We start from the raw sequence: 26,439 nt of genomic DNA on the forward strand, positions 1-26,439 counted from the left end.
ATGCAGTACTCCAGCTGCGGCCTGACCAGTGCCGCATAGAGGAGGAGGATCACCTCTTTGGTCCTCCTTGAGATGCATCTGTGGATGCATGACAGGGTGCATTTGGCCTTCCTGACTGCATCCCCACACTGCCGGCCCATGTTCATCCTGGCATCAGTGATGACTCCAAGATCCTTTTCTGCCTCTGCACTGATGAGAAGGGAGTTCCCCAGCCTGTAAAATGATAGATGTTTTAAAACCGTGCAGCAACAAGGACAAGAAAAAGGTATTGGACTGGTAAATAATGTCTGAAGTCACATCTGCCATTCTTGTCCTATGTTACACTGTGTTTAACACACAACTAGCATGTTGGGCTTTTGGCAAACAGTATTAAAGTACTTGGATATGACTTGAGTTAGTTTGACAACTTCTACCATTTGGTCTTGCCCAGTATCTATAGGTAATTAATGACAGCAGGTGAAAACTATTTGGTCATCCTGTCTGTTGTATGCCAGCCCTTGTCTGAGTATTGCCTCCTCACAGATGCTAGAAATGCTTTCATTTCTTTCTCCTTCCCTGTTTCCCTTCAAACCATACAGAGAAAGGAGGTAGTCCAGTCTAGTAGAAATCAACAGGTGGGAACTGGTATTAACTTGTGAAAGGAATCTCACTTCTAATTACTTTTGTGTATTCAAGCCAGTGAAGAAAAAGAAGATAAAACGAGAGGTTAAGATTCTGGAGAATCTGCGAGGTGGCACCAACATCATTAAGCTGATTGACACTGTCAAGGATCCAGTGGTAGGTGCCAGTATGTCTTGGGGTATCTTGAGTGCTGAGCTTGTCTTCACCTGCAGTCTGTACAGCCAGTCCCGTGCAGTCAGTAAGTCCTGCAAGATGTTCATTAGCTGGATATGTGTTCCATGTACAAAATTCATCTTTGTTCTGTTCTGCCTGTTCTGTCACCTTACCCTTCATGCTGCTCTTTGCATCGTTCTTCCTGTAAAGGAGTGAGAAGTATTGGGTTTTGAGGCTTTGCTGAGAACAACTTGGTTCAGGTGACCTGATATTCTTCTACCTACTTCAGAACCATTTGCTCTTGTTCTGCATCTGATGATACTCCCTGCACTAACTAGCAGGGAAGAACTTTGTAGCTCAACTGTGTTGGTCTTAAATCAGAGACTTCTGGCTGGGCAGCATGTCCATTTCTGGGTGGCCTAAGGAGCAGTGGTCTCTCCAGGCAGAGGTATATCAGGTGTTCAGCACCACCCAGGGTTACAATTTGTCTTCCTATCTAATGAACACTTCTTAATTCCTCATTTTCCTTTCATGAGCATGCATTTTGTTGTTTGGTTTGGTTTGTCATTTAGATGCTACATTTATTCCTTTCCCAGAACAGTTCCTCTGATTATTGTTTTGGGGGCTGGTAGTAGAATGGGTTCTTGAGCTGAGTCACATGAATTCTAGTTTACTGACCAATTTGGAGATGACATGGATAGCAAGTCCTAAGTTTAGTAAGATGCAACATCACTTTCCAGGTCAGCTATGAGGTGAGAGCACTAGATGTTGCATTTTATTTTGCTGGAGATTATCTGGGATCAGTGATTGGGAAGGAGAGACAAACCTGGTGAGAAATGCCTCACTGGTGGGAAGCAAGAATGAGTTGTTCCAGCATGTTTTGTTAGTGACAGAGCAGAGACTGTGTTTCTCTCACGTTACTGCCCTGTTCTGTGAAGTGTAACAATGGGCAGAGAGGCTGGGAACAGGAAACTAAATTTGCTTAGGAGAGTCCTTGGACACAGAAAGGTCAGAAGGAATTGGTGGTGTGGGAGAGTATTTAAACCGTTCATCTTTCTCTCTTACAGTCAAAGACCCCAGCTCTCGTGTTTGAGTACATCAATAATACAGATTTTAAGGTGAGTCTGTCTTGATGCCAAGGTGGGGATGGGGGAAGGATTCAGGATCCTATAAGATTAATTATGTACAAGCTTTACTGTAGGCTTTGAGAAGCCACAGGGGAAGAATAATGAGTTTGTTTCCTAATGTTGGCTTCCACCAAAAAGCAGCCAACAAAGATTAAGTTTGGACTAAAAGAAATGAATTTGAAAACCATCCAGCTGTCCCTCCTCCTCACTGAGAGGTACAAGTTCAGAGGGAACAGGAAAACAGGAGGGTGTATTGCATTTCCTAGTTACTCTCTCTCAATATAGCAACTGCTGCTGTGCTATATTTTAAATCTAAGTTAATCCCTCTGCTATGATACTCTATTTATGGCAGAGCTGTTGATGGAGATGGTATCACTGGTTTGCATAGACATCCTGAAGAGGTGGTGCGAAGACTGGAGAGCGATTTCTTCATTTATAGAGTTTGGTGCCATGTCATACCTAGGCTGTCTTGAACAAGTTATAGAGGTCCCCTGGCCTCTGTACTTCCCCTCCCCCCCAAAAAAAAGAAAGAAAAAAAAAAAGACTGTAGCATATATTGTATTACTTTAAGGAGTGGTGAGCAGTGAAGAGTGGAACATGGCTACTCCAGAGAGGAACTGTCTCTGACTTGGTTCAACAGTGATCAGGCCTCTGGTTTAAACAGTTCCAGGCTGAGGGGAAGGGAAAGGTGATCTGCAAAATGGCTGTGTGATTAGTAGCTTTCTCCATTACGTGTGGTTTGCCATACTTGCTCCATGTGACTTACCATAAGTAATTAATTCTGATAAATGGAATTAATTATGAGTGATTGGTTTTTAAATGACAGCAGTTAACATGCCACTCTGAGATCATTTTTTATTCCTCATGCAGGAAAATACTGTTATCTGTCAGATACTGTCAGTATGGGAAATGTTTTGTAGAGGCTGAATTTAGGACTATAGCTTCAAAATAGTTAGTGTTTGAAGATCATCCCTGCCCTGGGCTACTGCCAGTACCAGTTACTGCTATTTAAATGAGCAGAACTTGATTCCTGGCTTTCAAGTCAGCAGACTTGTGTATATAATTCCATTGAGTCCCATGGGAGTTAAGTGCCTGGAATATCTTTTAAAATCTGGTGCCTCAGTGCTTTTGAAAATCCTACTGAGTGACTAGCTGCCTCCGTAGGTGTCCAGATACCTTTAGAAGTCTGGCCCCTGAGATTGTTGCATTGTATCTTCTTGCTGTCTAGTGAATTTCTAGGGGCTCAGGGTGTTGCAGTGGGATCCAAATGTGAGCTGCCTTCAGAAGAGGTGCTTGAATATGTAATCCTTGAGGGGACGGTTTAAAAGGGTTTTAAAAGGAGAGCAAGGATCTTGCAAAGCATAATTGCAGTCCCAGGATTTCATATCTGGAGGTCTAAACCTGTTTCTGAGGTAGACGCCTGACCCAAGCAGGATCCTGTTTACTTTGGAGTTGTTTAGCAACCTTGGCTTCATTGACTAAAATCCAGCAAAAAAGGAGTTTGAAGAATCAGTACAGTATGCTGGCTGTGTAAGAAGGCTGCAAGTCCTCCAAGGCCTTGCAGTTCAAGATTACATGCGTGGTTTTTATCACTTGAGAGTCAAGGTAGTGATTTGAGTGCTGCTGTAACATGCTGACCACAGCCAAAACATGTAATTAATCTGACTGAAGCATTTTGGATATTCTTTATCCTGTGTAAGGATTTACCATAGAGACTGAAACATAGTAACCTGTGATAGTTTGTCCTGACAGGAGTTCACAGGGTATGAGCCATAACGTAAATAGTAACCAGAACAGTGGTGTGTTAGCAATCGTTGAGGACTAATGAAAATGACCTTGATTTGTCTGGGATGAATTTGAATCAGATGGACGGTGCAAACGCAATGTAGGCTGTTCTGAAGAATAGGTTTCTGTAAACACAGCTCATGCCTCCTTTGCATATTTGATCCCTTCAAGATGTAGCCGTTAAGTTTGACTGGAAACTTATGTTTACATTTTTAGCAAACAATGGGAGACAAAGTCAAGTCATAAGACAGCAGATCAAATTGTTTTTACTAATGGCATTTTCATGCCATACCAAAAAGAGATCAGGCCATAATTGTGCCTAATAATCTTTCTACACAGGAATACAGAACAAGGTAAATTTTCCTAGTATGCACTCAAGTTAGATTTGACTCCCAGTTCCTTTGCTGCTATCACAGTACCCTTATGGGAGGAGAGAATATTGATTCTTACCACAGTGTCTGAGTATGATGGATACAGTGCCAAGAGAGTTAAGTGAGGCTTTTCAGGGCCTTTGTGCAGGTCACATACCACATTCCCTGCTAGAACAAGAATAGCATTTTTTTAAAAAGGTTTGCAAGCCAATCTTTGAACTTTACTCTGTCTCATCTGAATAGGAGATCATGGGATGCAAGGTTAAGTTCTGGCAATTGCATTAGTAGATATTAAACAAGCAAACAAACAAACACTCTTATGTTTGTGTCTTGAGACTTCTCAAGGCTCAGTGTCACTGACACTTGTATAAGATAGAAATGGGAAACGTCTCTTAAAATTAAAAATGCAAAAATCTTCATCTGCCATGAGATTTCCAGCCTGGCTGCGCAAGCAATGTTGATGGTTCAGGACTTGTTAGTTATGTTTAGAGCCTGCAGTTTCTGCGATTGGAGATTCACACGCATCTTACTGTAATTTGGGTATTTACACTCACAGATGGCTAATGGCTGCCTCTCAAGTTGTTGTATGCACAAAAACATGTTCAGCTGGCTGCTTTTAAAATTAGACCCCATAATCTTTTTTCACTTAGGCAGGAGTGATCCTGGGAGGGAAGGCTGAAAAATTGATTAGACTGCTTATGTCAGCTTCCATTGGTTGTCCTTTCACCTTAATAAGAAGATGGTTGTGAAGACTTGAAGCCAGTTGGAGAGCTTCCAATTCAATTGTTTTTCATTTTTTCAGATCTCAATGCTTCTAATTATCACCAGCAGCTTAATTTTGCTAGAATTAAATGCAATACTAGCTAATTGTAGTGATATAGTATTGTTTCCTCTCTCCTTTCTTGGCACAGTTGGCCCATGAGCTAAACTAGTAAATGCTTGAACTAGTGGTGTGTACATTACCTACTACACCTGATGGCAGTGATCATTTTGACCAGTTCCACCACAGAAACATTATTCGGGGTTAGGTGATGGGTTCTCAAACAACTTTCCACTGATTATTTTGAGTCTGATAGGATGCTGCCAAGTACTTTATTGTATTGCATTTTTATCTCTCAGGTTTGTCATATCCACTTAAAAATATGAGCATTTTCTTATCTACCTTCTCCTTTTTGGCGTGTGCTTTCCCTTGTGTTTTCAGTGAAATTAACGTCTTTTTTGCCGCATGTTAGTTGCTTGTTACAGTACATGGCTAACATGTATTTCCTTTTGAGTATGATCATTGCCCTCAGAATACTGGCTGTTAGACTCCTTTGGCTGCCTTATGATCTTTTTGGGCAGGAATAGCTTTGTAGACCCTACCTAAACTAAACTAAGGCAATTGGAGTTTCTAGTTGGTTGGTGGCCCAAGCTTTCAATATTTAGACCCAAAGAAGTTTAAAATAATAGCACTTGGTAAGTGTAGTGGTAGGAGGCTCTAGAAATACTTCATGAGATAAGTACCTCAATAGATTATACTTTTCTACATTGATCCAATTAGAGTGTTAAAATGCTTGATTTTATCCCTCCTAAAACTGATTGATTTGAGCATGTAAGGATTATAAATCAGGGTTATAAAAAACACCCACCATTGTGTTTGAAAAAAACAATCGAATTGCTCATATTTATCTTCAGTGTTACTTTTTGAGTTCACAAGTGCTGCCCACAAATATTTGCTAAAATCCTAACTTGCAGCAAAATGCTACATACAGTCAGGCAAATGATGAGCAAAGGCCCAAAGTGCCTATTGGTTTTTCTGATCCAACTAGAAAACTGGGAGATTGTCCCTTAAAATTGTGCAGGATTTGTGTAGTGCCTGTAACGTGTCTGCCTTCAGTAGCAAAATCCCTGCTACATAGAGGGGCAGATATGAGCTCCTTAAGTGCTTCACAGATCTTGCTACTTCATTTGTTATGGAGACTGCTCTTTTGAAAGGGAAGACTAAAGTTTACAGGCTGTTTGGGAGGTAATCTGCAGGAAGAAAGAGCAGAGATGTGAAGAGATTCTGGAAGGGGGATTCAAGCCATGTGGGCACGTGTAAAAGAAAGATTCAAAGGGGCTATGTATCCCAGTAAATTTTGGAGCAGTGTGGTTTACGCCTCTGCCCATAATAGGTCTGATTTTAAAACAGGAAAACAGAATGATTGTTGTGTTCTCTTATTCAGTGCATTAAAGGGACTCAAGCAGGATGCTTCAGTAGGATTCCTTAAGTTTTCTTTTCCATATTTTGAACTATAGTTTCTCCTTCCCCTTCTGCCCAACTTCATACATTTTGAAGGTAAATATATAATTTCCCACTTTAACACTAAAACTTAACATAGCAAAGTATACTATGCACTTGGGAGCTAAGGAGCAAATGATTTGAAATTAGACCATTCGCCCCGTGCTGTGTGCTTTGCACCTTACAGCAGCTTCCCTGAAAATGCATTACTGCTTTGTATAAAAATGACATAGCTTCTTCCCCACACTGTTTCCAACATGGGGAGGTGGCGGGGTATTTGCTCATTCTAGCAAAGCTAAATGTTTAACTGCTATCACTGGAGTTAATGCAACTTGGAGAAGGATGCTGGGAAGTCTTCCTTCTTGGATGTCAACAAAATTGTATTACAAGGGTTTATATACACTGAAAGTCATTGAGGGTTGTCCAGCTGTAGAGTGCTTAACAGGACCTGTAAGATCTGTAAGAACTTTCATGCTCATAGTTTCTAGGGTCAGAAGGGACTTGAACAAATCATCAAGTCCAACCCCCTGTCCTGGACAGGAGTAAGTGCTGGGATCATAATACACCAGCCAGATATCTATCCAACCTCCTCTTAAAGACCCCCAAGGTAGGGGAGAGCACCACTTACCTTGGGAGTCCATTCCAGAGCATGGCAGCCTTAACCATGAAGTACTGCCTCCTGATATCAAGCCTGAACCTACGCTCAATCGATTTGTAGCCGTTATTCCTTGTTAATCCCAGGTGGTGCCTGGGGGGAACACAGCACTTATTTTTTACTGGTCATCCCTGGTGAGTGTATAGATGGCCACCAGATCCCCCCTCAGTCTTCTTTTGTGGAGGCTGAATAGATGCAGGCCCTTTAGTCTATCCTTGTAGGGCCTGGCCTGCTGCCCCCAGACCATGCAAGTGGCCCTCCTCTGGATCCTCTCAAGGTTAGCCACATCCCTCTTGAAGTGTGGTGCTCAGACCTGGACGCAGTACTCCAACTACAGCCTGACCAATGCCGCATAGAGAAGAAGAATCCCTGGACCTGCTTGTGATGCATCTAGATGCACAACAAGGTGAGGTTAGCTTTACTGACCACTTCCTCGCATTGGCAGCTCATGTCCATCCTGGAGTCAGCAATGACTCCAAGATCCCTTTCAGCCACAGTGTTGTTGAGAAGGGTGTTTCCCAGCCTGTAGGTGTGTTGTTGTGCGTTCCTTCTCCCTAGATGTAGCACCTTGCACTTGTCTGTGTTGAATTCCATTCTGTTCTCATCCGCCCACCTCTGTAACCTGTCTAGATTTGGTTGGATTCTGTCCCTCCCCTCTAGTGTGCCCGCTTCTCCCCACACCTTTGTGTCATCAGTGAATTTGGACAGCATGCTTTCCAAGTTGCTGATAAAGAAGTTGAATAGCACAGGCCTGAGAACCGAGCCCTGGGGAATTACACTGGTCAAAAACTACCACCACTCTCTGGGTGCGACCATTGAGCCAGTTTGCCACCCATCTAACTGTGTAGGCATCAATGTCGCAGTTGCCAATTTTTTTTGAAAAAGGGGTGAGAAACAGTGTCAAAGACCTACTTGAAGTCCAAGTAGACGACATCCACTTCAGTGCCTGCATCCAAGGAGTGTGTGACCTGGTTGTAAAAGAAACCGGGTTAGTCAGGCAGGATCTGCCCTCAGTGAACCCATGTTGGTTGCCCCTGAGCATGATCTCCCATGCTGGGTTTGCTGCTTTTCTTGGGCAGAGCACGCTTTCTTGGGCTGCTGTCAGGCTGCCTGCCCGGCTTTCTGCAGCGCTGTGGAGCTGCACGGAACCCGGTTTTTCGCTGTGCAGCTGTAGGGGCAGCAAACTAAAACTTGAAGGAGCTTTAGTTTGCTGCACCCCAAGCCATTTAAAGTGCATTACACCACTGAATTTCTGACAGCGGCTGGAATTAACGTGCAATACACCACCAAGGCATGCAAACACCAACACCATTAAAGTGGTGCAAAAGCATTTAGCCTGCTTTTAAGTGTTGTGCTCTCAGCCTGTGCGAAGCAGCTAGTATTCTCTTCGGATTCAGCCGATTCGGGGAACAGTGATTCAGTTTGGTTGTTTGAATCACTGTCCCAATTTGATTCAGCCAGATCTGATTTGGAGATTTGGCTGCTGCCAAATCTGTGAATCAGCCAGGCCAAGCCTATCCCCTGCCTCTCTCCCAGCCTGGCCATGGCTGCCCAGCTCCCAGCACTTGTTAAAAAAAAAAAAAAAAAGCCCGACTCAGCGGGTGCTGCCGGGTGGGGGACAATCCCTGCTGCCCCACTCTGCATAGGGGGCTCTGCATGAGCCCCCCTCCCCTCCCCTCCAGCTCTCCCAGCCCCTCCATGGGTGCCCTGCCCAGGCCAGCTCTGGCTCTTTAAGAAAAAACAGAAACTAAACCCCCACCCTGGACTTGCAGCTCTTGCCATGGGGTGATCCCTGCTGCCCTGCGCCACGTGGGAGGCTCTGCATGAGCTCCTGAGGCTGCACCAGGAGTAGTGAGTCTTGGGGATGTTTTTTTTTTTCCTATTAAAGAGCTGGAAATGGCTGGAGCAGGGCATCTGTGGGGATACTGGGGGGGGGGAGGGTCAGGGGCTCATGCAGAGCCCCCCATGCATTGGGGGCAACAAGTATTGCTTCCCCGCCTGGCAGTACTGTGAGCACTGAGCTGTTTTTTAAAGTACCAGGAGCTGGGGTGAGCGGGGGGGCAGCCCTTGGGAGCTGGGGGAGGGTGGAGGGGGCAGGCAGGGGTCCCCCCGCCATGGTCCCCTCCCCTGCCCCTAGTATTTACCAGCTGGGAGTTGGCTGCAGCTCCCAGCTGCAGCCACCAGGGACTGCCCGAATCATCAAAGCTGTCCTTTTCTGAAGATTTGGAGAGCTTTGAATCGATTCGGACCTTTAAATTGGTCCCCTGTTTGGATTTGGTGATTCAGTTACTGAATTGGGCTGAATCTCTTCCGAATCAAATCACCCCCTGAAGCTTTGCACAGCCCTGTTGTGCCCACACCTCTCTCATTTCATCTACGTGTGGCCTATCTGAGTGTGTTAAAAGGAATCATGACACAGCCTTGTAGTGACATTTTTAGTCATTTCAGAGTAGAACAACACTTCAGTGCATGACATTGTAACTCTGGAGCAAATTCTGTGTGTATGTGATAGTACTCCGTAAATAGTTTAAATACCAAAAATGTGTGCCCTGCTGGGGGTTGTTCATTTTATTGAAGTCTCTCAGGACTGCTTCCCAAAGCTGCCTTCTTATTGGTGCCCTAAGTCCTATACTGTAGCAGCCTTAGCCTTGTTCTTTAAAACTCCCTAGGTACCTCCTCATGGGTGGGAATGTACATTTGTGCTGCCGCTAGTTGTCCATGGGGAACGCCTTTGCACTGTGTGCTTTGGCATGTGGCAGGTTGCCCTGAGTGCAGTAGGGGAGGCTGGGGCCAGCACCTGGGCTAGCCTCAGCAGCCTTACCTGGGGTCCAGGGGCCTTCCGGGGCTCCAGCAGTGGTGATCCGGGCCCATGAAGCCTGGCTGGGAGCCAGCACATGGCTGTGGCTGACCAGGCTCTGGTTTCAGGTGGCATGCACTACCATCATGTATGCCACACCCCTTTTTTCTGGCATAGGCTTTTTTTTTGCCACTGGGACCTCCCAGTGTTAAAAAAACCCTGCTGTGCTGCAAATTAGCATGGCGAGCTTGCGTGCTTTGCAGTGCCACAGATGAGTCTGCAGCACTGCAAACCACATGTGTGCTGTTGTCTGGACAGGTCCTCTGAACTCACCATGCTGTATGGAAGAGAAACAGTGTAGGTAGAAAGGCAAGAGGCAGCTGGAGTTGCAAGGCATTAAAGTCTCAGATTTGCCTCCTTCCACCTACTTGCTCAGCTCTCTTGACAGTAGTGGCCTGGGCACCTCAGCTATTACTTTGGCTCTGCCTTGTATGAACACAGTAGGAAACTGTTCTGCATTTCAGTGTTGCTTTTGTAAATAAATGTTTTGAAAAGAGTTGTTGGTCAACAAACTTCTGCTAAAAAGGTAATGTAGTTTCAGGGGAGAGGACTAGGAAGGGAGAATACCTCAAGAAGCCTTATTCTTTTCCTCCTCGTCTCCTTACTTGTAAGGCCACGAGGAAAGAAAGAATATGTTAATATTTTGCAGCCATGAAGAGAGAGAGAATTCCTTCCCTACTGTCTCTTTCCCTTCTGTTGAGAGGAACCCATGTGCCTCAGTAAATGAGCAGAGCATTGACAACATTGGCTCTGTGTGCAACCTGGGCAGGTCTGGTCTCTCTTGTTTCCCATGTGCGAAATGAGAAGGCTGATCTGCACTAACTTTCTTAATGCATTTTGATATCTCCAGATGAGACGTGCTAAATTAGTGATGGTGATTAGGGGATGTGATTCATGGAGAGAGACATTTCAGAGCACCCTTCCCCCCAACCTGCTTCTTTTTTAAATGAGCCAGTCCAAGTGGATGAGCCATCCTCTAATAACAATAATCTGCTCCAGAGCATTCAGAAGGAGTGGTAGATGGATGGCTCAGTGCACCCAAGGTGGGGCCAGCTAGCTTGGTGTGCAGCGTCTTGTAGCTTGATTACTAAACCTTTAATTCCTCCTTGCTGAGTTGCCTGGTTCATTAAGTTGCTTTTTAGTGTAAAAATTCCCTCTCCCTCACCCTCCAACTCATGAAAATAACCCAGAGATTGCACCTCAGGAGACCTGGAACTCTGTTCCCATGTGTCTGTGTAATTATTGTATGTAGTTGAATGGCTAAAAGCCTTGGAGTCAGGTTGGTGGCAGAGGGGCCCTTTGGATGTGGTTCTGGAGATGCCTTGGGCAAAGGTGGTAACATGTTTATGCCACTCTAGCTCAGGCAGCAACTGCACTCCAGTGCCAGGGAGGGTCTAGAGCTAGCTCTAGTTTCTTAGAATGTGAATTTCAATCCCTCACTCTGGGATTTTCTCCAGACAGCTGGGCATGCCCTGAGCCAGCTGGCTTTGAAGTTAAAGAAATGAAATGATGTGACTGGGCTTTAAGGAGCCTCTTGTTTATTAAGAAGGAAAAAGGTGAAATCCTGCTGTTCTGTCTCAAACTTAATGTGAGTTTCACTCCTGGCACAGCTGCTGCTTCCTAGTGTTGTACTGCAAGTCTCACCTCACCCTGTATAAAGGCTTTCCTGTTCCTCTGAAACAGGAATAATGGTACAGGTCTGGCTGACAAGGGTGCTGGTGCTAGCTATGAAGTGAAATGATCAGTCTGTGCTTGGTATGACCTGGGGAGGGGACTTTGCATGTTCAGAATGATTAGAGGTGTAGTGCTGAGAATGAGATGTGGTTTAAATTGTTCCCCTAGTACTTTGTTCCTTTTGAGATCAGAAATGTCTATAGAGCAGGGAGGGTGAGATCATAAGTAGATCATAAGAGTTTGTTTGGACTCAGTGCAGTAGTGTCCTTTGCCACCTCCCCATAATGGCCTCTAGGCTCTTGTGCCATTCTGGAGTCCCTTCCCCTTGTACAGCTCTTCCTTTTCTCATCTTTCCTTGGGCCTGGGACTGAGGGAGATGACAAAGGAGGATGTTTAAGAAGTCTCAGCCCTGTGCCTGTCCCTCTGATCTTAACAATTCAGATTCATGTTCTTTTCTCCCTACTCCCCCAGATTGGGCTGTTCAAGATCTTGCCAACACTTTACCAGGCTAGAGAGCAATTATTTGTTTTACATCTGTAATCAGCTTTGTAAATTGTGTCAAAGACTAGCATAGGAACCTTGATAATAATAGGTAGCTATATGAAACCCAGTGTGTGTTTGGGTTTCATATAAGCTTTTGCTGTTTCCTTTCTGATGCTGAGTGGATCACCCAAGATAGGGAAAGGAATGAGGTAAGAATGCTGTGGAATGTGTGCCTGTTTCTCTCATTTTCCAGTATATGCTATGTTCTCCAGAGTAGTCACCCTCCCTTTCTGGGCTCCAGGGAATAGGAGGGTAAAGATTTCCGCCCCCCACCCAAACAAACAAACAACAAACCAAACAAAACAGCAACAACAAAAACAAACAAAATCTGTAATGGCTTCAGTGATTCAAAGCAGTAGGACCTAGGAAATACAAGGCATGTTTAGAGATTGACTAATAGAGATTTGAATATTTATTTTCTATTCTCTTTCTCTCTCTTCCTCCCTCTCTCCTACCTTCCTTCCCCCAAATCTGTTTCAGCAACTGTACCAGATCCTGACAGACTTTGATATTCGATTTTATATGTATGAGCTGCTCAAGGTAAGTGAAGATCCTGGACAGCAGGTTAAGGCCACAAACCTGGGGCAGGGAAATGGTAAAATTCCTTAAGCAGCCTTCTGGATAGCTGGTACTCATGTTGATTTCTTCTTGGATTATCTGTGTAGTTTCCTTCCGTATAAATAAATGGGAGCAGTGTCTAGGTGAGAGAAGATCAAAATATCTGGCCTTAGAGAGAGACAAATACAAGGTGTTCAGAACTGAGGTGGGGCTTGCTTAGTTTTCTTTTATACTCCAGGTAGAGGGAATAGTTTCCCTGTAATAAGTTCACTCTTGGTAGTGGTTACACAGGCAAATGGCATGTAAGGCTTGCTGCACACAGCACTGGAAATTGCTTGGGGGTAAAGGAAATAAGTGGGGGCAGGGGATCGGTGATGGTTAACATTCTCCAAAGGCAGAAGACATGGGTCACCAATTCTGTCTTTATGCTATAGAACTCATGTTGCCTGAGAAGTGTTCTGATGAGCTTTCTGCAAGACCTGTTTTTTTAGGACAGTGGAAGTTGGGTAGGGGAGTAAAGGAGGAAAACTTCTGATCTTTTTTCCCCCCTTGAATAGACCCACAGGTCAGATGCATGATGGTTAGTTAAGAGCTCTGAAATTTTCTGTTGTGGGGTTGGGATGAGGTGTTAGTTGTAGATGGTTTTGTTGATTTTGTTAATTTATTTCTGAGGGTAATTCCCTGGAGACCATTGCTAGAAGCCTATGAAGTGAATAAGTGGCTGAGTGCTCCTTCCTTCTCTCCCCCTTGGAAGGAAGGCTGGATGACATACTCCCAAAGGATGAGCAGAGTGTGCTCTTACTCTTTGTCTTACTGGAGTGGCCCACGCCAAGTATTTTTCTGGTGACACTTCCAGTGTGAGCCTGGGAAGCTTTTGAGATGTGTTGTCCTGCCTCTGTGGAATTTAAGAGTTTAATCTGAAGAACATAAAGGGAGCACTTCAGTTGTTTAAGCTGCAGTCTTGGTTGTATTGCATTGAATCTTGTGCCAGAGCAGCAGCTGTTATCTGTCTTGATTCCCAGCAGAACCACTGGGTTTTGAAGATTGCTGTTTCCAGACCTTGTGGGCCAGCTATGAGTCTGAAGTGCCTAGGCAAGTCCATCTAAGCCCCAGAGTGCTTACTCCAGGACTTGATGGCTAAAGGTGACCTCTTGGAATAGAACTTCTAGCCAGCTCAGGCTGTGTTTACCTGTCCTCACTCCCTGCCCTGTGCTTTAGGCAATGATTGTGCCTGTCTCTGAAGGAAACAGGCTTTTGATTGACCTGGGGAATGCTTTGAAATCCCAGGAAGAAATAGGGGGAGGAACAAAGCAGCCCAGACAAGTAACATAGCCCTACAAGCAGCCTGTTAAAGCACAGGCAGGGAATACACTGTCCTCCTCTGGTAAAAACCTTGGAGCACTTGACAAACATGGTTAATGGATTGGACTCTCCCACCCCTCCTGTGAGGAAGCAGCGTTTTCCCCATTGCACATGAGGGAACAGCTGCACAGGAAGAAGTGAATATCTTAAGGTCACCAAGCTGCAGATCCAGGAACTCTTGGTCTTGCGCTTTTAAACCATGTTATAATTTCTGTCCTGGTTGTGGAACCGCTCTGTGTGTTGCAGGGGGGAATTTTGTTTAAACAAAAAGGTGAAAGTTATTAAGGCTAAGCAAGATTATAGAAAGTTTGAGGGGGGGTAGACATGACTGCATGAAAGGAGGTGAAGAGGACTCTTCTCTCTTTGGTGACCCTAGAACTGCTGGGCAGTTGAACACTGACACCTCGCTGGGCTTTGAGTTCTAAAGTCTGTTCTGAGAGACCAGGAATTTAGTGTGACAAAGCCACCAGTAGAGGAACTGCAGCTGCACAGTCCTTTATTGTTCTGGCTGGCAACGTGCCACTTCCGCTTCAGCTAGGATGGTGAGAGAAATGAGAGCACCAATTGTTCATAGTCCTTGCGTTGCAGGGCTTCCCAGACCAAAAGGCTTCACCTCCAAGTCTTTTTTACTAGCTGGAGAACGGTCTGTGACATCATTAATTCTGTCTCTTCCCTGGTTTATCTAACATTATATGCGTATCTGCCAGGCCCTGGATTACTGTCACAGCATGGGGATCATGCATAGGGACGTCAAACCCCACAACGTCATGATAGACCACCAACAAAAAAAGGTATGTACTGTCAAAGGCACGGAGGTTGGAGGGCAGCTTGATGTTTTGCCACTACTGAGCCATTAAGTTGGGCTTCATTATCAGTGCATGCTGACTTGGTGCATGCCAGGAATTGCTTGTCTGAAGTGACATGCTTCACTCAAAGAGAGAGATCATCCTTGCTTTGAGACATACAGTGACAAAATGCTCTGGCTCAGCAAGGCTGTAAGAGGAATATTTCTGGTGACTTCAGTATTCCTCTGCTGATTTGGGAGATGGCTGCCAGTGCCTGGAAATCTCCTGGGGGGAGGATCTAGGGGTAGGGAACAAAGGCCTCTGAGTAGGAGTGGGGGAGGAGGGTAGAAGTTTCTCTGATGGATACTGTTGTGTTCTGGTATGACTTTGTATGTGGTCTGAAATGCCCATGGATTGTATGTTCTGGAAACAAAAACTTTTGTATCATTACAGCTCCATAAACTTAATGTTGGACCTAGTAAAATTAGTCTCAGTGGAGTTTGTTTTCTTATTGAGGCCCTAGCTCATCATCCATGGTCTTGCATTATGGCACAGAGCATTTTTGGAGCCCTTTAGTAACTCTACTCCATTGGCTCACAAATGGGCTTGTCTCCAAATTTTGAAGCTCTTGTAACTCTTTAGATGTATGTGGCTATATTGGATCATATTGGATGAAACCTTTCCTCTGCATCTTTCAGGCTGGCTTGGTAACCTAACTGGAAGTCTCATCTGCACAGGCTTGGCCAATTGCTGAGGCCTTCTGTGGATCCTCTGTAGCTTTTGGCCAGCCCTAGTGTAGATACTTGTTCATTGTCTCACAAACTAGGTGCCTAGCATCATAGTGTCATCCTAGTGTCATCCTAACTTCAATGGCACTTGCAGCAGTGAAGTACCAGCTTTTCCCCTTTGGCCCTTAAATCTCTGTGAAAGTCTTTCTTTTTATTGGGCCAACTTGTGTGGGGAGCACTCTGCAGCTCTTACACTTTTTTTCTGTTAAGCTGTAGGCCTCAGTTCCCTCCCCATGAATCAGCAGCTGTGGGGGAGATGGCAGTACCCCTGCAGTTATTCTGTGAGCAGGTGCATGCCAGTGTTGCAGTCTGCCCTTCTTGGCAGCTCATCCTGTCTTCTCTGCATTATATCCTACTCCAGCCAGCAACTACTTCACAACTCTCCTTGCACATTAGTGTTGATTTGATAGTTCTTTTGGGGCCAACTTTGTTAAACCAAATAGTCGTGGCTGGTTTCTGCCTGCCTCCCCAGCATACAATTAACTGTCATTTGTTGACTGGTGGCATTAGTAAAGAATGAGTCGCCAAGCAATAGATTATTTAATTAGGCTTGCAAGGCAGGTAATTCTTTGAGCCTGGGTGATTCCATAAACCACTGCAGATAAGAGAGTGAAGCAACCCTGGACAAGAGAATCTATTGTGATGTTGCATCATGGCACAGAGGGTTCCGTGCTTTCACCACAGGATCATAAAAAGCTTTGCACGCCTAACTTGTTTGTATTGAGGCAGCTAAACTATTTGTTCCTGACTATGTGTGTCTCCTTCATGTTCAGTTGAGGCTCATAGACTGGGGTTTGGCAGAGTTTTACCATCCAGCTCAGGAATACAATGTCCGTGTGGCCTCTAGGTACTTTAAAGGACCAGAGCTCCTTGTGGACTACCAAGTAAGTACCTGGCTTCTAATTGTTGCTTAATTATATTGGTTGTGATTGTATGTTGGTTACTTAACTTTGGAGCATCCATGTGATTTCTAGAGGCTCCCTACTATGGAAAGAGTTTTGCTGTCAAGTTAAAAAGCTCAGATCATCTCCTGTGACTAAATGATAGGACTGGGAGCTGAACTAAAGACACCCTTTTCCCCATCTCTCTGTGTCCTTTCCTCTCTTTAGATGTATGACTATAGCTTAGACATGTGGAGTTTAGGCTGTATGCTGGCCAGCATGATCTTCCGAAAAGAGCCCTTCTTCCATGGTCAAGACAACTATGACCAGGTAAGGAGCTGCTACCTGACTTTCCTACAGAAGGTCTCTTGTTTGCTTCTTCTGTTTGGGCTCTTGGTGGTGTTCAGGGCACTCTATCTGATTGGTAGAGCGTTTCCACGTGTTAGTTGAACTGAGACATTGGGACTCACAGCAGAAAGCATGCCTTACACACAACGCCAATGGATAAATTGGCACCAATTGGAGAAATTACTTTTAGGTGGGCATTTCCTTGGACTTCAGGATTTCCTCATGTTGAGCTCTTAGTTTTAAGCGGCTTTGCTCATAGGGGCCCTCAGACCAGTGTCCTAGTCTCCCTTTTGTATACCAAACTTGAAAGAACCTTTTGGCACAGCAGACCTTTCTCCATTCCTCCAAGTTGCTGATGTGCCCTTCTCATGCTGTTTTCTGTCATTGTCTTTTATTGCAGCTGGTTCGCATTGCTAAGGTTTTGGGCACAGATGAGCTATATGGATACCTGAAGAAATATCACATAGAACTGGACCCACACTTCAATGATATTCTGGGGCAGTAAGTGGATAGGAGAATGTTTTTGCTTTTTATAAGGGAAAAGGAACAATTACCTAAGTACCTATTCCAATAACAACTCAAGGACATAAAACACACAACCGTCATTCAAATCAGAGGAGACTCTTTGTTTGAATTCACTGCACTCTGAAAATCTAGACTTGGCTTTGTCTATACTTACCTGTTCTGCCAGTAGAATTTCTGGTGGCATGTGGTGGTTGCTGCCACCAGAGTGCATACACAGCTATGCATTTCTAGTAGCTATGCTGTCAGAGTGTGAGGTGGCCCTCAGGAAGGCATTGGTTGCTGATGGGGCAGCTAGAGCTGCCAGGTGACACGGGAGTGTTCATGCATACCTGCCAATTGCCAGGTGGTGGCAAAAGCCTTAGTCACTTTAGCAGAAGTGGCTAACCCTGCCAGCTGCAAGTAGGGTACTGCTGCCGGAGAACTTTGTGGGTGCTGTCTGCTGGCAGAGCTTGAGTTCTGCTAGTAAAACTTTCTAATGTAAACCAAGCTGATGATGTTTTACTGGTCTGTCAGTAAAATTACCCACATCCTATTGGACTGCAAATAAAATTTTGGAAAGCTGGCTCACAATTTATATACTGATTGAAAAGAAAAACTTGGCTTTTTCTCACCATGTGGAATCCATGTCTGCCTGCAGTGGACTGGACCCCTTGAGAGCAAAGAGCTTCCATAAGCCTCCTCACAGATGGTTACATCTAGGTTCGCCATTCCAGTATTCTTTTGCGCTTCTTTATCTGTCACTGGAATTAGAGCACTTGTGGCTGAACATTCCCCAAGTAAGTTGTGCCATAAAAAACCCCTCAAATGCTTTTGTATTTCACTAGCCAAATGCTGGATTCTGGAAATAAAAGGAGCTGGTAGATAAACTCTGTTCCAGCTGCAGGAGCAATAACTCCGTGTGTGGGGTGTGACAGGTGATTCCCAGGATAGAACTGTGGCTGCTTTGCATTTCAGAGCTTAATTTGTTCAGAATTCTGTGCAGTAATAGATTCGTCTGCTCTAGGCATTCACGGAAACGCTGGGAAAACTTCATCCATAGCGAGAACAGACACCTGGTCAGCCCTGAAGTCCTGGACCTTCTGGACAAACTTCTGCGATATGACCATCAACAGAGGCTGACTGCCAAAGAAGCTATGGAGCACCCCTACTTCTGTGAGTTGTGGGGAGCTGGAATCAAAGGGTGGGCTTGATGAGCAGAACAGGGGTTTGCTGTGGGACTGTACATCTTTTTCCAGACAGGAATTGAATGGCTCTTAATTCTGTGCTGAGGGCTGGACATCTAGCCATGTAGCTACAAGGAGTATAATGGAAGCTTGTGAGCCTGGGAGGAGGTTTCCTTGGCAGTGAAGCTTTGATACTGGGCAGTGTGGCTTTGGATTCCTGGCTAATCCTTGTCTCTTGCAGACCCAGTGGTGAAGGAGCAGTCTCAGCCCAGCTCAGAAAATGCTGTGCTTTCTAGTGGCCTGACAGCAGCACGATGAAGACTGGAAAACGACGGGTAATTCAAGATATTTACAAATAAAAACAAAACCTTCAGCCACACAGTGAAGGGAATGAACCAAGACCCCTCCCCACAGTTCCTTTATGCTCAGCAGAAATATAACCTTTGGGGGTTTTAAAACCTCATCACCTCTGGTGGCTGTGGATAATGTTACTTTAAACCTGTGGTACCAAAGCCCCTGGAAAAAATGGTTGTGCAAGAACTAAATAAATAGTTATATCCTTAGGGCTCAAGTTGACTGATTTGTGACTCACCTTTCTATGGATCTAATTCTTTCTTCCCAGTCTGGCCTTTTCCTATCATACTGGTGGGGCAAAGTTGCTATTCCATCATTAGCCCCTAGCATGCACCCATGCGAATAGGCCTTTTTAATTGTAGACCCAAGGACAAATTCAGACAGTGTATAAGTATGTGCAGTGCTGTTGAAGTCTGAGTCTGCTTACTCCAGGTCTGAATTTGGCCCTTTAATTTTAAATGCGAATGAACAACCAGTGTCTCTGGATTGATTTGGATCATTAAAATGTAACATCTTTCTGAGTTGCTCAGGGAGAGGGGAGTTCCCCTGTGTGTGCACTCAAGAAAGGCTCCATCTGGGAAGAAACAATACAGACCTGTTATGGAAAATTTTTAACGTAGAGGACAGAAGGGTTTTTTTGTGGCAGAAAAATGCTTTGCTACAGACTTGGGAAAATTGATATTATAAGACATGCTATAACAGACATGCAACCATATAACTTATTACATGGCTTGCATAATAGTTCATTTTGGATATAGTTCAGGAGCTTGAATCTAGAGTGGTTTTCAATTCAGCAACATAGAATGAAAAGCAGAGGGGAGAAGGTTCTTTGGGAGTAGCAGGTGTGGGGGGGAAGATACAGGAAGCAGTGGTATGGTTGGAGTGAGGCTGCTGGGGAGGCTGTGTTGCTACTGATCCAGGACTTGGGTCCATGTAGTGTTCTAACAAAATCAGCCAAATATAAACTCTGGGCAATGATTCTGTTGTAGGGGTTCTCTCATGGCTTTTCTCTGCCTCCCTGATGCCTGTGGAGCCCCACAATTCACAGTTGCCTCCTCTAAGTGTTCTGTGTGTAATTCCTTGAATGGGGCTGGTGATACCATAAACTTAGAAACTGGAGATAGTTTACCCACCAGCACCTAAACAGAGAATTTCCTTCTATGTCAAATATTTAATTTTTATAAGGTTAGAATGTTTCTATTTGAAACATCTGTTTACATTCCATATTCCAATAAAGTTATATTGGCATTGAGAGCAGATCACATCCATTTGTATAATTCACTGAAATCAATAAATAACTATACCTATGAACTTCTTTTGTTGTCTTCTAGTCTATGGGGATATTCATACACTATGAGCAGCTGAAAGCATTGCATCCTATAGATACATTTTGAGTTCTAATGTATCTTCATTCCCCTTTTATCAGAACTGGGCTGTTTATTTTAACTTTCTCACTAGCTCCTTTTGGGATGAAACAATCAATGTTTGCTGTCAACCCAAAGATGAAATTCTTTGAAAATTCAGCAGAATCACTTCAGCTGCTACCAGGTTAAAAGGAAGAACTCAGATTTTCCCAAATACCTGGGGAGTTGCACTTTGTGCCTGCCAGATTTTAAGAGCTGAAGCTGGACATTTCAAACTAGGATTGTTTTATACAGCTCACTGAGGAAGAAAAAGTGATTCAAGCTGGAAAAAAACAATGATTTTACTCTCTTAAGGTCATGAATCGTTCACCTGCAAGGTCACGCAATTTTATCTTTTTCAGCTTGGGCAAATAAAATGTGCTTTATTAAGAGCATGCTGAGAGAGCATCATCTTTTTCATTTGTTCTCCTGGTTTAAAAAACAAACACTAATGCAGTGCCCAGCTTGAGACTTCAAGCCATTCAAAGCTGAACGAGTTCTAAAGGGAAGGTTTTTAAATGTAGCCTACGTGTGATTCTCAGCTATTCTCATTGGAATGACTTTTTCCCCTTTCCCCCATCTCACATGTATTGGGAATCCATTCCAATTTGAGCAATATGGAATTAGCTGAGTAGTCATGATTGCCTGAGCTGTCCACAGCCTCCATTTTTTGAGAACTCCTGACCTATGTCATGGAGAGTTACCAGGCAAAGAAATGAGTAGAAGTTAGCATTATGATGGTAAACTGAACCTGTGACAATTCCTGGTTTTGGTTGGTTCCTCAACTTTAATTTTGCATTAAATATTAAATTCCAAAGCTAAAGTGTATTTGGATGTGTGTGTGCACACAAAAAGCTTAAGTTTCTCATAGCGTGGGCAGGTTTATGTTGCTGAGAGAACCTGCATTCCCTAGCCAACCTGATCAGGTACAGAGTCGGAAATAGAGGTGTTCCCATATTTCCCCAGGTCTAACCTCAGTTTGAGACAGTGTGGGAAGCATCAGTCCAACAGGAAATGAGAAAGTCAAGCATTGAAATTAGGGCTGTAAACACTGTTTCAGCCTTATCTAGCATTTCTCACTGCTGTAATGTAGTGAGTAGTGCGTACATGTGCACACGCCTACTGTTTGAGCTGCTTCTTTGTCTTGAGTGAGTCGGCATTTCAGGCAGCCAGGGCAGGAAATGTTGCTTCACCCTGTGTAGTAGCTGAGTATTTTTCACCTTCATGAGGACAGCAAGGGGAAAGTAGTTATGAAGTATCTTGTATCCAGGAAGGAAAGGAGGGTGTGTGGAGGGGAAGATGACTGGACACACAATCCCATTTGTTTTGCTCATGATTGTACTGTTCTGATATGATAACATAATGGTGATCTGGGACAGAGCTCTCCACGAAGCAGTTCAGACTCCCAGCTGGGTAGGCTGGCCCAGTTGTGCAATAGCAACTCCATGTAGAGAGCAAGAACTCGGATTCTGAGCTTAGAGCCTTGCTGGTGGGCCCAGCAGGGCCTTTGCCCACAGACAGGACCTGTGTACTTGACCTGTTGGAGGAGAGGAAAGGAACAGTGTTTTGCAACTTCCTCAGCTAGTCATTGCCTGTAATGAGAGCACTTTGGGCTGTAGAAGAGAGAATATTACCAGAATAGAGTGAAGTTTGACACGATGCTGACGGCTGAAGGAGTGGTGATGAAATAAGGCATTGAGGTCCTATGTGCTCGTAATAAGTTGTTACCTGCTGGATTGCTGCTAACCATCAGTATAGTGGGCAAGGTAAAGAAGCAAATCTTGATTTACTTGGTCTTCTTTGAAATAGTAATTCACTACTTCTGTAGTGCTGGTACAGATCCAAACACTCTGTAGACACTACATAAGCCTTAGGAAGCCACTGGAAATAGGTGAGTATTCTACCTACTTTTGATAAGGCACAGAGGTGATGCAACTTGCCCAAGGTGGTAGAAATGGAGATGGAGCAGAATGCCTTCCTGTCTCCTGGGCCCAGAGGGGAAGCTCTGGATACACATTGGTGTCCATTCCCACTAGCATCTGATGCTCACTTCCCTCCTCCCGTCTCTCCTTAGGTCCGATGCTGTTCCTCCCAATTTTCCATAAGCAGAACAAGAACCAAATCAAACGTCTTATCAGCGTGTGTACAGAGATGGCGGCCAGACGACATGGCGGTGGCGGGGTACGAGAGCAGGGACCGCACCGGCTTGATGGCACCCAACAGTTTATAAACACAAACCTTACTTCTGAATGTAAAAGGTTCCTTCGCCTTTGACTTCCTGTTGACCTCTTCCCGACCCAGAAAGCATGGAAAATGTGAAGGGTATGCAAAATGGTTGTTGGTTAATGTTGCTTCCCCCTCACCCCAGCCTTTGCTCCCTGAACTCCAGCATTAACCTATTAACTAGCTGGCTCCAGACTTGGCAGGGCAGAGAGGGAATGGGGATGGGGATGGACTATATGGCATGATGGACAGTTCTATATTATAATTAAAAGAATTATATATTATTGAATAAAAGTTTTAAAAGAAATGTATGGAGAGTATTCAGTATGGAAGGAGCCATGGGCCATGACCTGCTGCATTGGAAGAGGCTGGGATTACTCTGAGCACTTCCTGGTTCTCTTTTCCTTGTTTTATATTATGTAGAGGCATAGGCAGGGGCAGAAGAGAGGGAGATGAATCTTGTACAAAGGCTTTTTCAAGTGTTATGGAGAATAGGAGCCTACCTACTCTGCCTGTCGGGTGGTGCTTAGACACCTGGCGTAAGGGTAGACAGGAGGTGAATATACAAAAGAACTCCATGTTGATTCCAGATGTCCTTCCTTCAAATGTCAAGCTCCTTTTGAGGCCTCAATAAACACTAGATGATCACCCATGTGGTGCCTGCACCTCTGTAGGTGCTGTGACTGGTGGCTGCTGCCTTTAGCCAGTGTCCTGTTTCTTTTTCCTTCCCTTCCCTGCCTGCCTTTCTAGAGTGAGGAGTGGGCTTGTGAAGGGCCCCACCTCTTTCACTTTCTCACCCCCAGAGGAGAAGGCAGCACTGTTGGGGAAGAGGCACCCCCCAAAAGGTGCCTGAATCAATGGGTGGGGGGAGGGGAGGCTTTGCACTTGGTTCAAGCTCTACTTGCCTGCAGACCTCTGCTGGATTCAAAAGCAAAAGAAATGCCCATCTCACCCTGCTTCATCCTGTTAGGCCCAATACCACCTAACAAAGAGAAAATGACTGACTATTCCTATAGTGCAGCAAGAGAGGGGCTAGTTCTTGGTTATAGTAAAAAAACAAAACAAACAAAAAAAGCTGTTCCTGCTCCCTTGAACTGAAAAGGGCATGTTGGAGCAGAAGAAACCTATCCCGCTTCCCTCTCCCCCTGCACTGGCAAGTCATGCTCCATGTAGGGTCACAGCCTCCTCCAGGTGCCTTCAGCTACAGACAGAGCCAGCAGTACCCACAATGCTTTAATGTGTTCACCCTTTCATGCTCTCCCCCTGGCCCGCCACTGGATCTCTATCTCTGCAGTAGATCAGAATTGGCTGGGGAAGCTGTAGAGTAAATCAGGCTCCTTTGTTCCCTGATGTCCCCCAATCCTCACTTGTACTGAGCCACCTCTTCCAACAAGCAGTGGGCCTGGATGCATTTTCTCCTTGGTGAAGGTAGTGATTTCTGTTAGGTGGATCAATAGACCCCTGTCATGTCAGCTGATGTGTCACCCACTCAATCATCCAGTGTTTATCTGAGTGGCCTTTTTACACTGTCTGAGCTTCAGGATTTTGGCTGGGCAGGCAACATTTCCAATCCAGCAAACTAGAGCTTGAAGTTAACAAACCCAGACACTTGAAGCTACTTTTCAACATCCCAGCAGGGCTCTACAATTCTACTTTGTAACCTTTTCCACTGACTCTTCCCCTCCTCCAAGCCCTCTTGCATAGTTTTTATACAGTGCCCTGGTACTGAAACTGTCTGTTGTAAGGCTACCTCTGATATAAGGCTCTCTGCTGTATTTTTGTCTCCCAGCTATTTGGAAGCTCATTATAAATACCTCTTTATAACAAGCACCTCCCTGTAACGTATGTTTCGTATCTTCTAAGCCTTATAGAAGTGGTGCTATGTATGTGTGTGTATATAAAATATGTATTTATTATCCGTGTTTCCATGTGTGGGTCTGTATCTGGGAAAATGCTGTGCGGAGTGTGCAGCTTAAGGGTTTGCTTGGGGAGGAGGGAAGGGAAGGGAAAGGTGGGAAATGACAGGTGAAATGTTGAAATGGACTCTGTTCCCTTACATTATCGTGTCTTCTGATCCACCTCTTTCCAACTTCCTAATGGTGAGCATGTTTCCAAGAATACATGAGCCTGTTTGGTTTTTCAAGGCTTTGGAAGTGGTGGTAAAGGGACCACAATAGCATCTTCAGCAAGTGTTCTCCTGAATCACTTGATCTAGGTATTAAGCCTGTGCTTATCACCATAGAGTCCTTGGCCCCTGGTTCCTGGAAGAACAGATCAAGTTCTTTTAGTTGCAAGGAAAAGTGGTGCTATTTTATACTCATTTGTTTCTGTAGTTCATACCAGCACAGTTAGATTAGGCAGTAAAGCATTAAATCCTGGCTGACATTCATCACAAATGCAAGTTTTCCAGGCAAGAGAATGAAATGCCTCTTTGTGCCATGATTTTTATGAAGAGCTCCTTGAAGAGTGAGGTCAGAGGATACCTGGATGTCCTTATGCATTGAAGGAATTTGAAGGAAGTGGTTGAACTGAGCAAGGTGTGTTGTTCCTCTTGGTCTGGAAAAGGAGGGAAACATCATTTGCGAAACAGCATCCACTACCATGGTTGGATACTGTGAAATATGTTGGTGCCCTCCACAGTGTTAACAAATGCTTTAGACTTGCATTGACATGTGTTAGAATATAGATTTGCTCCAGTTGTCGCAGGTACCAAATAAACAGCATGATACAAGTACCCCACCATTGTTTCTGTAGCACAACTGGGCCAGCCCGTGAGCTGCGGCAATGTGATGATGCTGAATCCAGATGAGGCATCTCCTGAGGCTTACACGCAGGAGTACTAAACAACATAGAAAGGAGTCATCTTGGATACCAATATATGCCAACTTGTATAAGGTGGTGGATTCAGAAAGGGTACAGAGTTGCAGCTGCACCCTCCTTTTGGATTGGACTGTGCCACAGGAGCCTCCTGGGACTTTTTAAAGTTCAGAAAGCAGATGAGAATGCTCTTGCCCCTCCTTTTCTTGCTCAGAGAAATCCCCTTTGCCCCTCACCTTTCCTCACTGTCCCAGGGATGGAGAAGCACCAGAGCTGTTCCTGCCTGCTGGGCAGGTGCTGGACTCAACTGAGGATGGAGATAAGGGCAGCAGGGCTGGACAGGAGTTCCTCTTCCCCGCACCAGGCAGGGTCTGGGGAATACCAGCCACTCTGCCACTGCCCCCTCCCAGCTGAGCCCAGTTCCATCAGCCCTGATGGCTTTGGAATTTTTCTGCCCCCGAACTGGTGAATACACACAGGAGTAGACAAGGAGGGGGGTGGTATTTTCACCTACTTTAGGACTTTGAAAAACTCCTGAGAGGTTCCCACAAGTGTAGTCTGCCCATGCCAGAGGTGGCTGGGAGCAGGGGGAGCAGCCAACCAAGCAGTGTGGGTTGCTGCTCCTATGGTCTCCTTCGGGGAAATCCTGGATCTGCCGTGGTGGCTTTGTACTGCATTTTAGCCATCACTAATGTACATCTGTCTCATCCCTTCCCTTTTCCCCATCAGCATCCTCCTGTTGCCCATCCTCTTCCCCTCCTCCATGTATAGTTCATTTCCTGACTTGTCTTTAAAAGATGTTGTCAACTGCTTTGTTACCATTTTAACTTTTTTACACTCCATTGTTTGTTTGTAATCCCACCAAGTCTCTGAAAATAAAGCATTCTTTGCCTACTGATTTTTTGTCTTCCATTGGTCAAAACATTGAGTTTCTTCCTTTCCTTCACCTTGAATTCCATCTGAGTTGCCTCCTGGCCTTGTCAAAGTACCACAGGGCTTGATCTGCTTGCTGCAGCATTAACCCTGTGAGTTGTCTGTCTTTCACATGGGGTTGTAAGTGGCCCCAAAAATAAAAATGGAAACAAAAAAAGACAACAACATTGATTTTAATGGGAAATGATTCCACAGAAAATGACCAGATGGCTTCCTCCAAGCATGTGTTGATTTGTTTTAAGGTATGTTACAT

At 44.8% G+C, this 26,439-nt stretch overlaps 1 protein-coding gene across 1 annotated transcript in view; it reads left to right on the forward strand.

The window, feature by feature from the left end:
- Positions 1-26,151, forward strand: part of LOC109310323 (casein kinase II subunit alpha') — a 28,313-nt gene extending 2,162 nt beyond the window's left edge. Inside the window, exons 2-11 of the mRNA XM_019535405.1 lie at positions 592-777; positions 1,842-1,892; positions 12,527-12,586; positions 14,674-14,757; positions 16,313-16,423; positions 16,649-16,750; positions 17,169-17,269; positions 18,297-18,445; positions 18,698-18,791; positions 22,288-26,151. Of these exons, the coding sequence (XP_019390950.1) occupies positions 592-777; positions 1,842-1,892; positions 12,527-12,586; positions 14,674-14,757; positions 16,313-16,423; positions 16,649-16,750; positions 17,169-17,269; positions 18,297-18,445; positions 18,698-18,774 (921 nt within the window). The 3' untranslated portion in view covers positions 18,775-18,791; positions 22,288-26,151. The remainder of the gene's footprint in view (positions 1-591; positions 778-1,841; positions 1,893-12,526; positions 12,587-14,673; positions 14,758-16,312; positions 16,424-16,648; positions 16,751-17,168; positions 17,270-18,296; positions 18,446-18,697; positions 18,792-22,287) is intronic.
- Positions 26,152-26,439: the final 288 nt, after the last annotated feature.

The sequence above is a fragment of the Crocodylus porosus genome, unplaced genomic scaffold (assembly GCF_001723895.1).
Source record: "Crocodylus porosus isolate Cpor-Errol unplaced genomic scaffold, CroPor_comp1, whole genome shotgun sequence".
NCBI classification, from domain to species: domain Eukaryota; kingdom Metazoa; phylum Chordata; order Crocodylia; family Crocodylidae; genus Crocodylus; species Crocodylus porosus.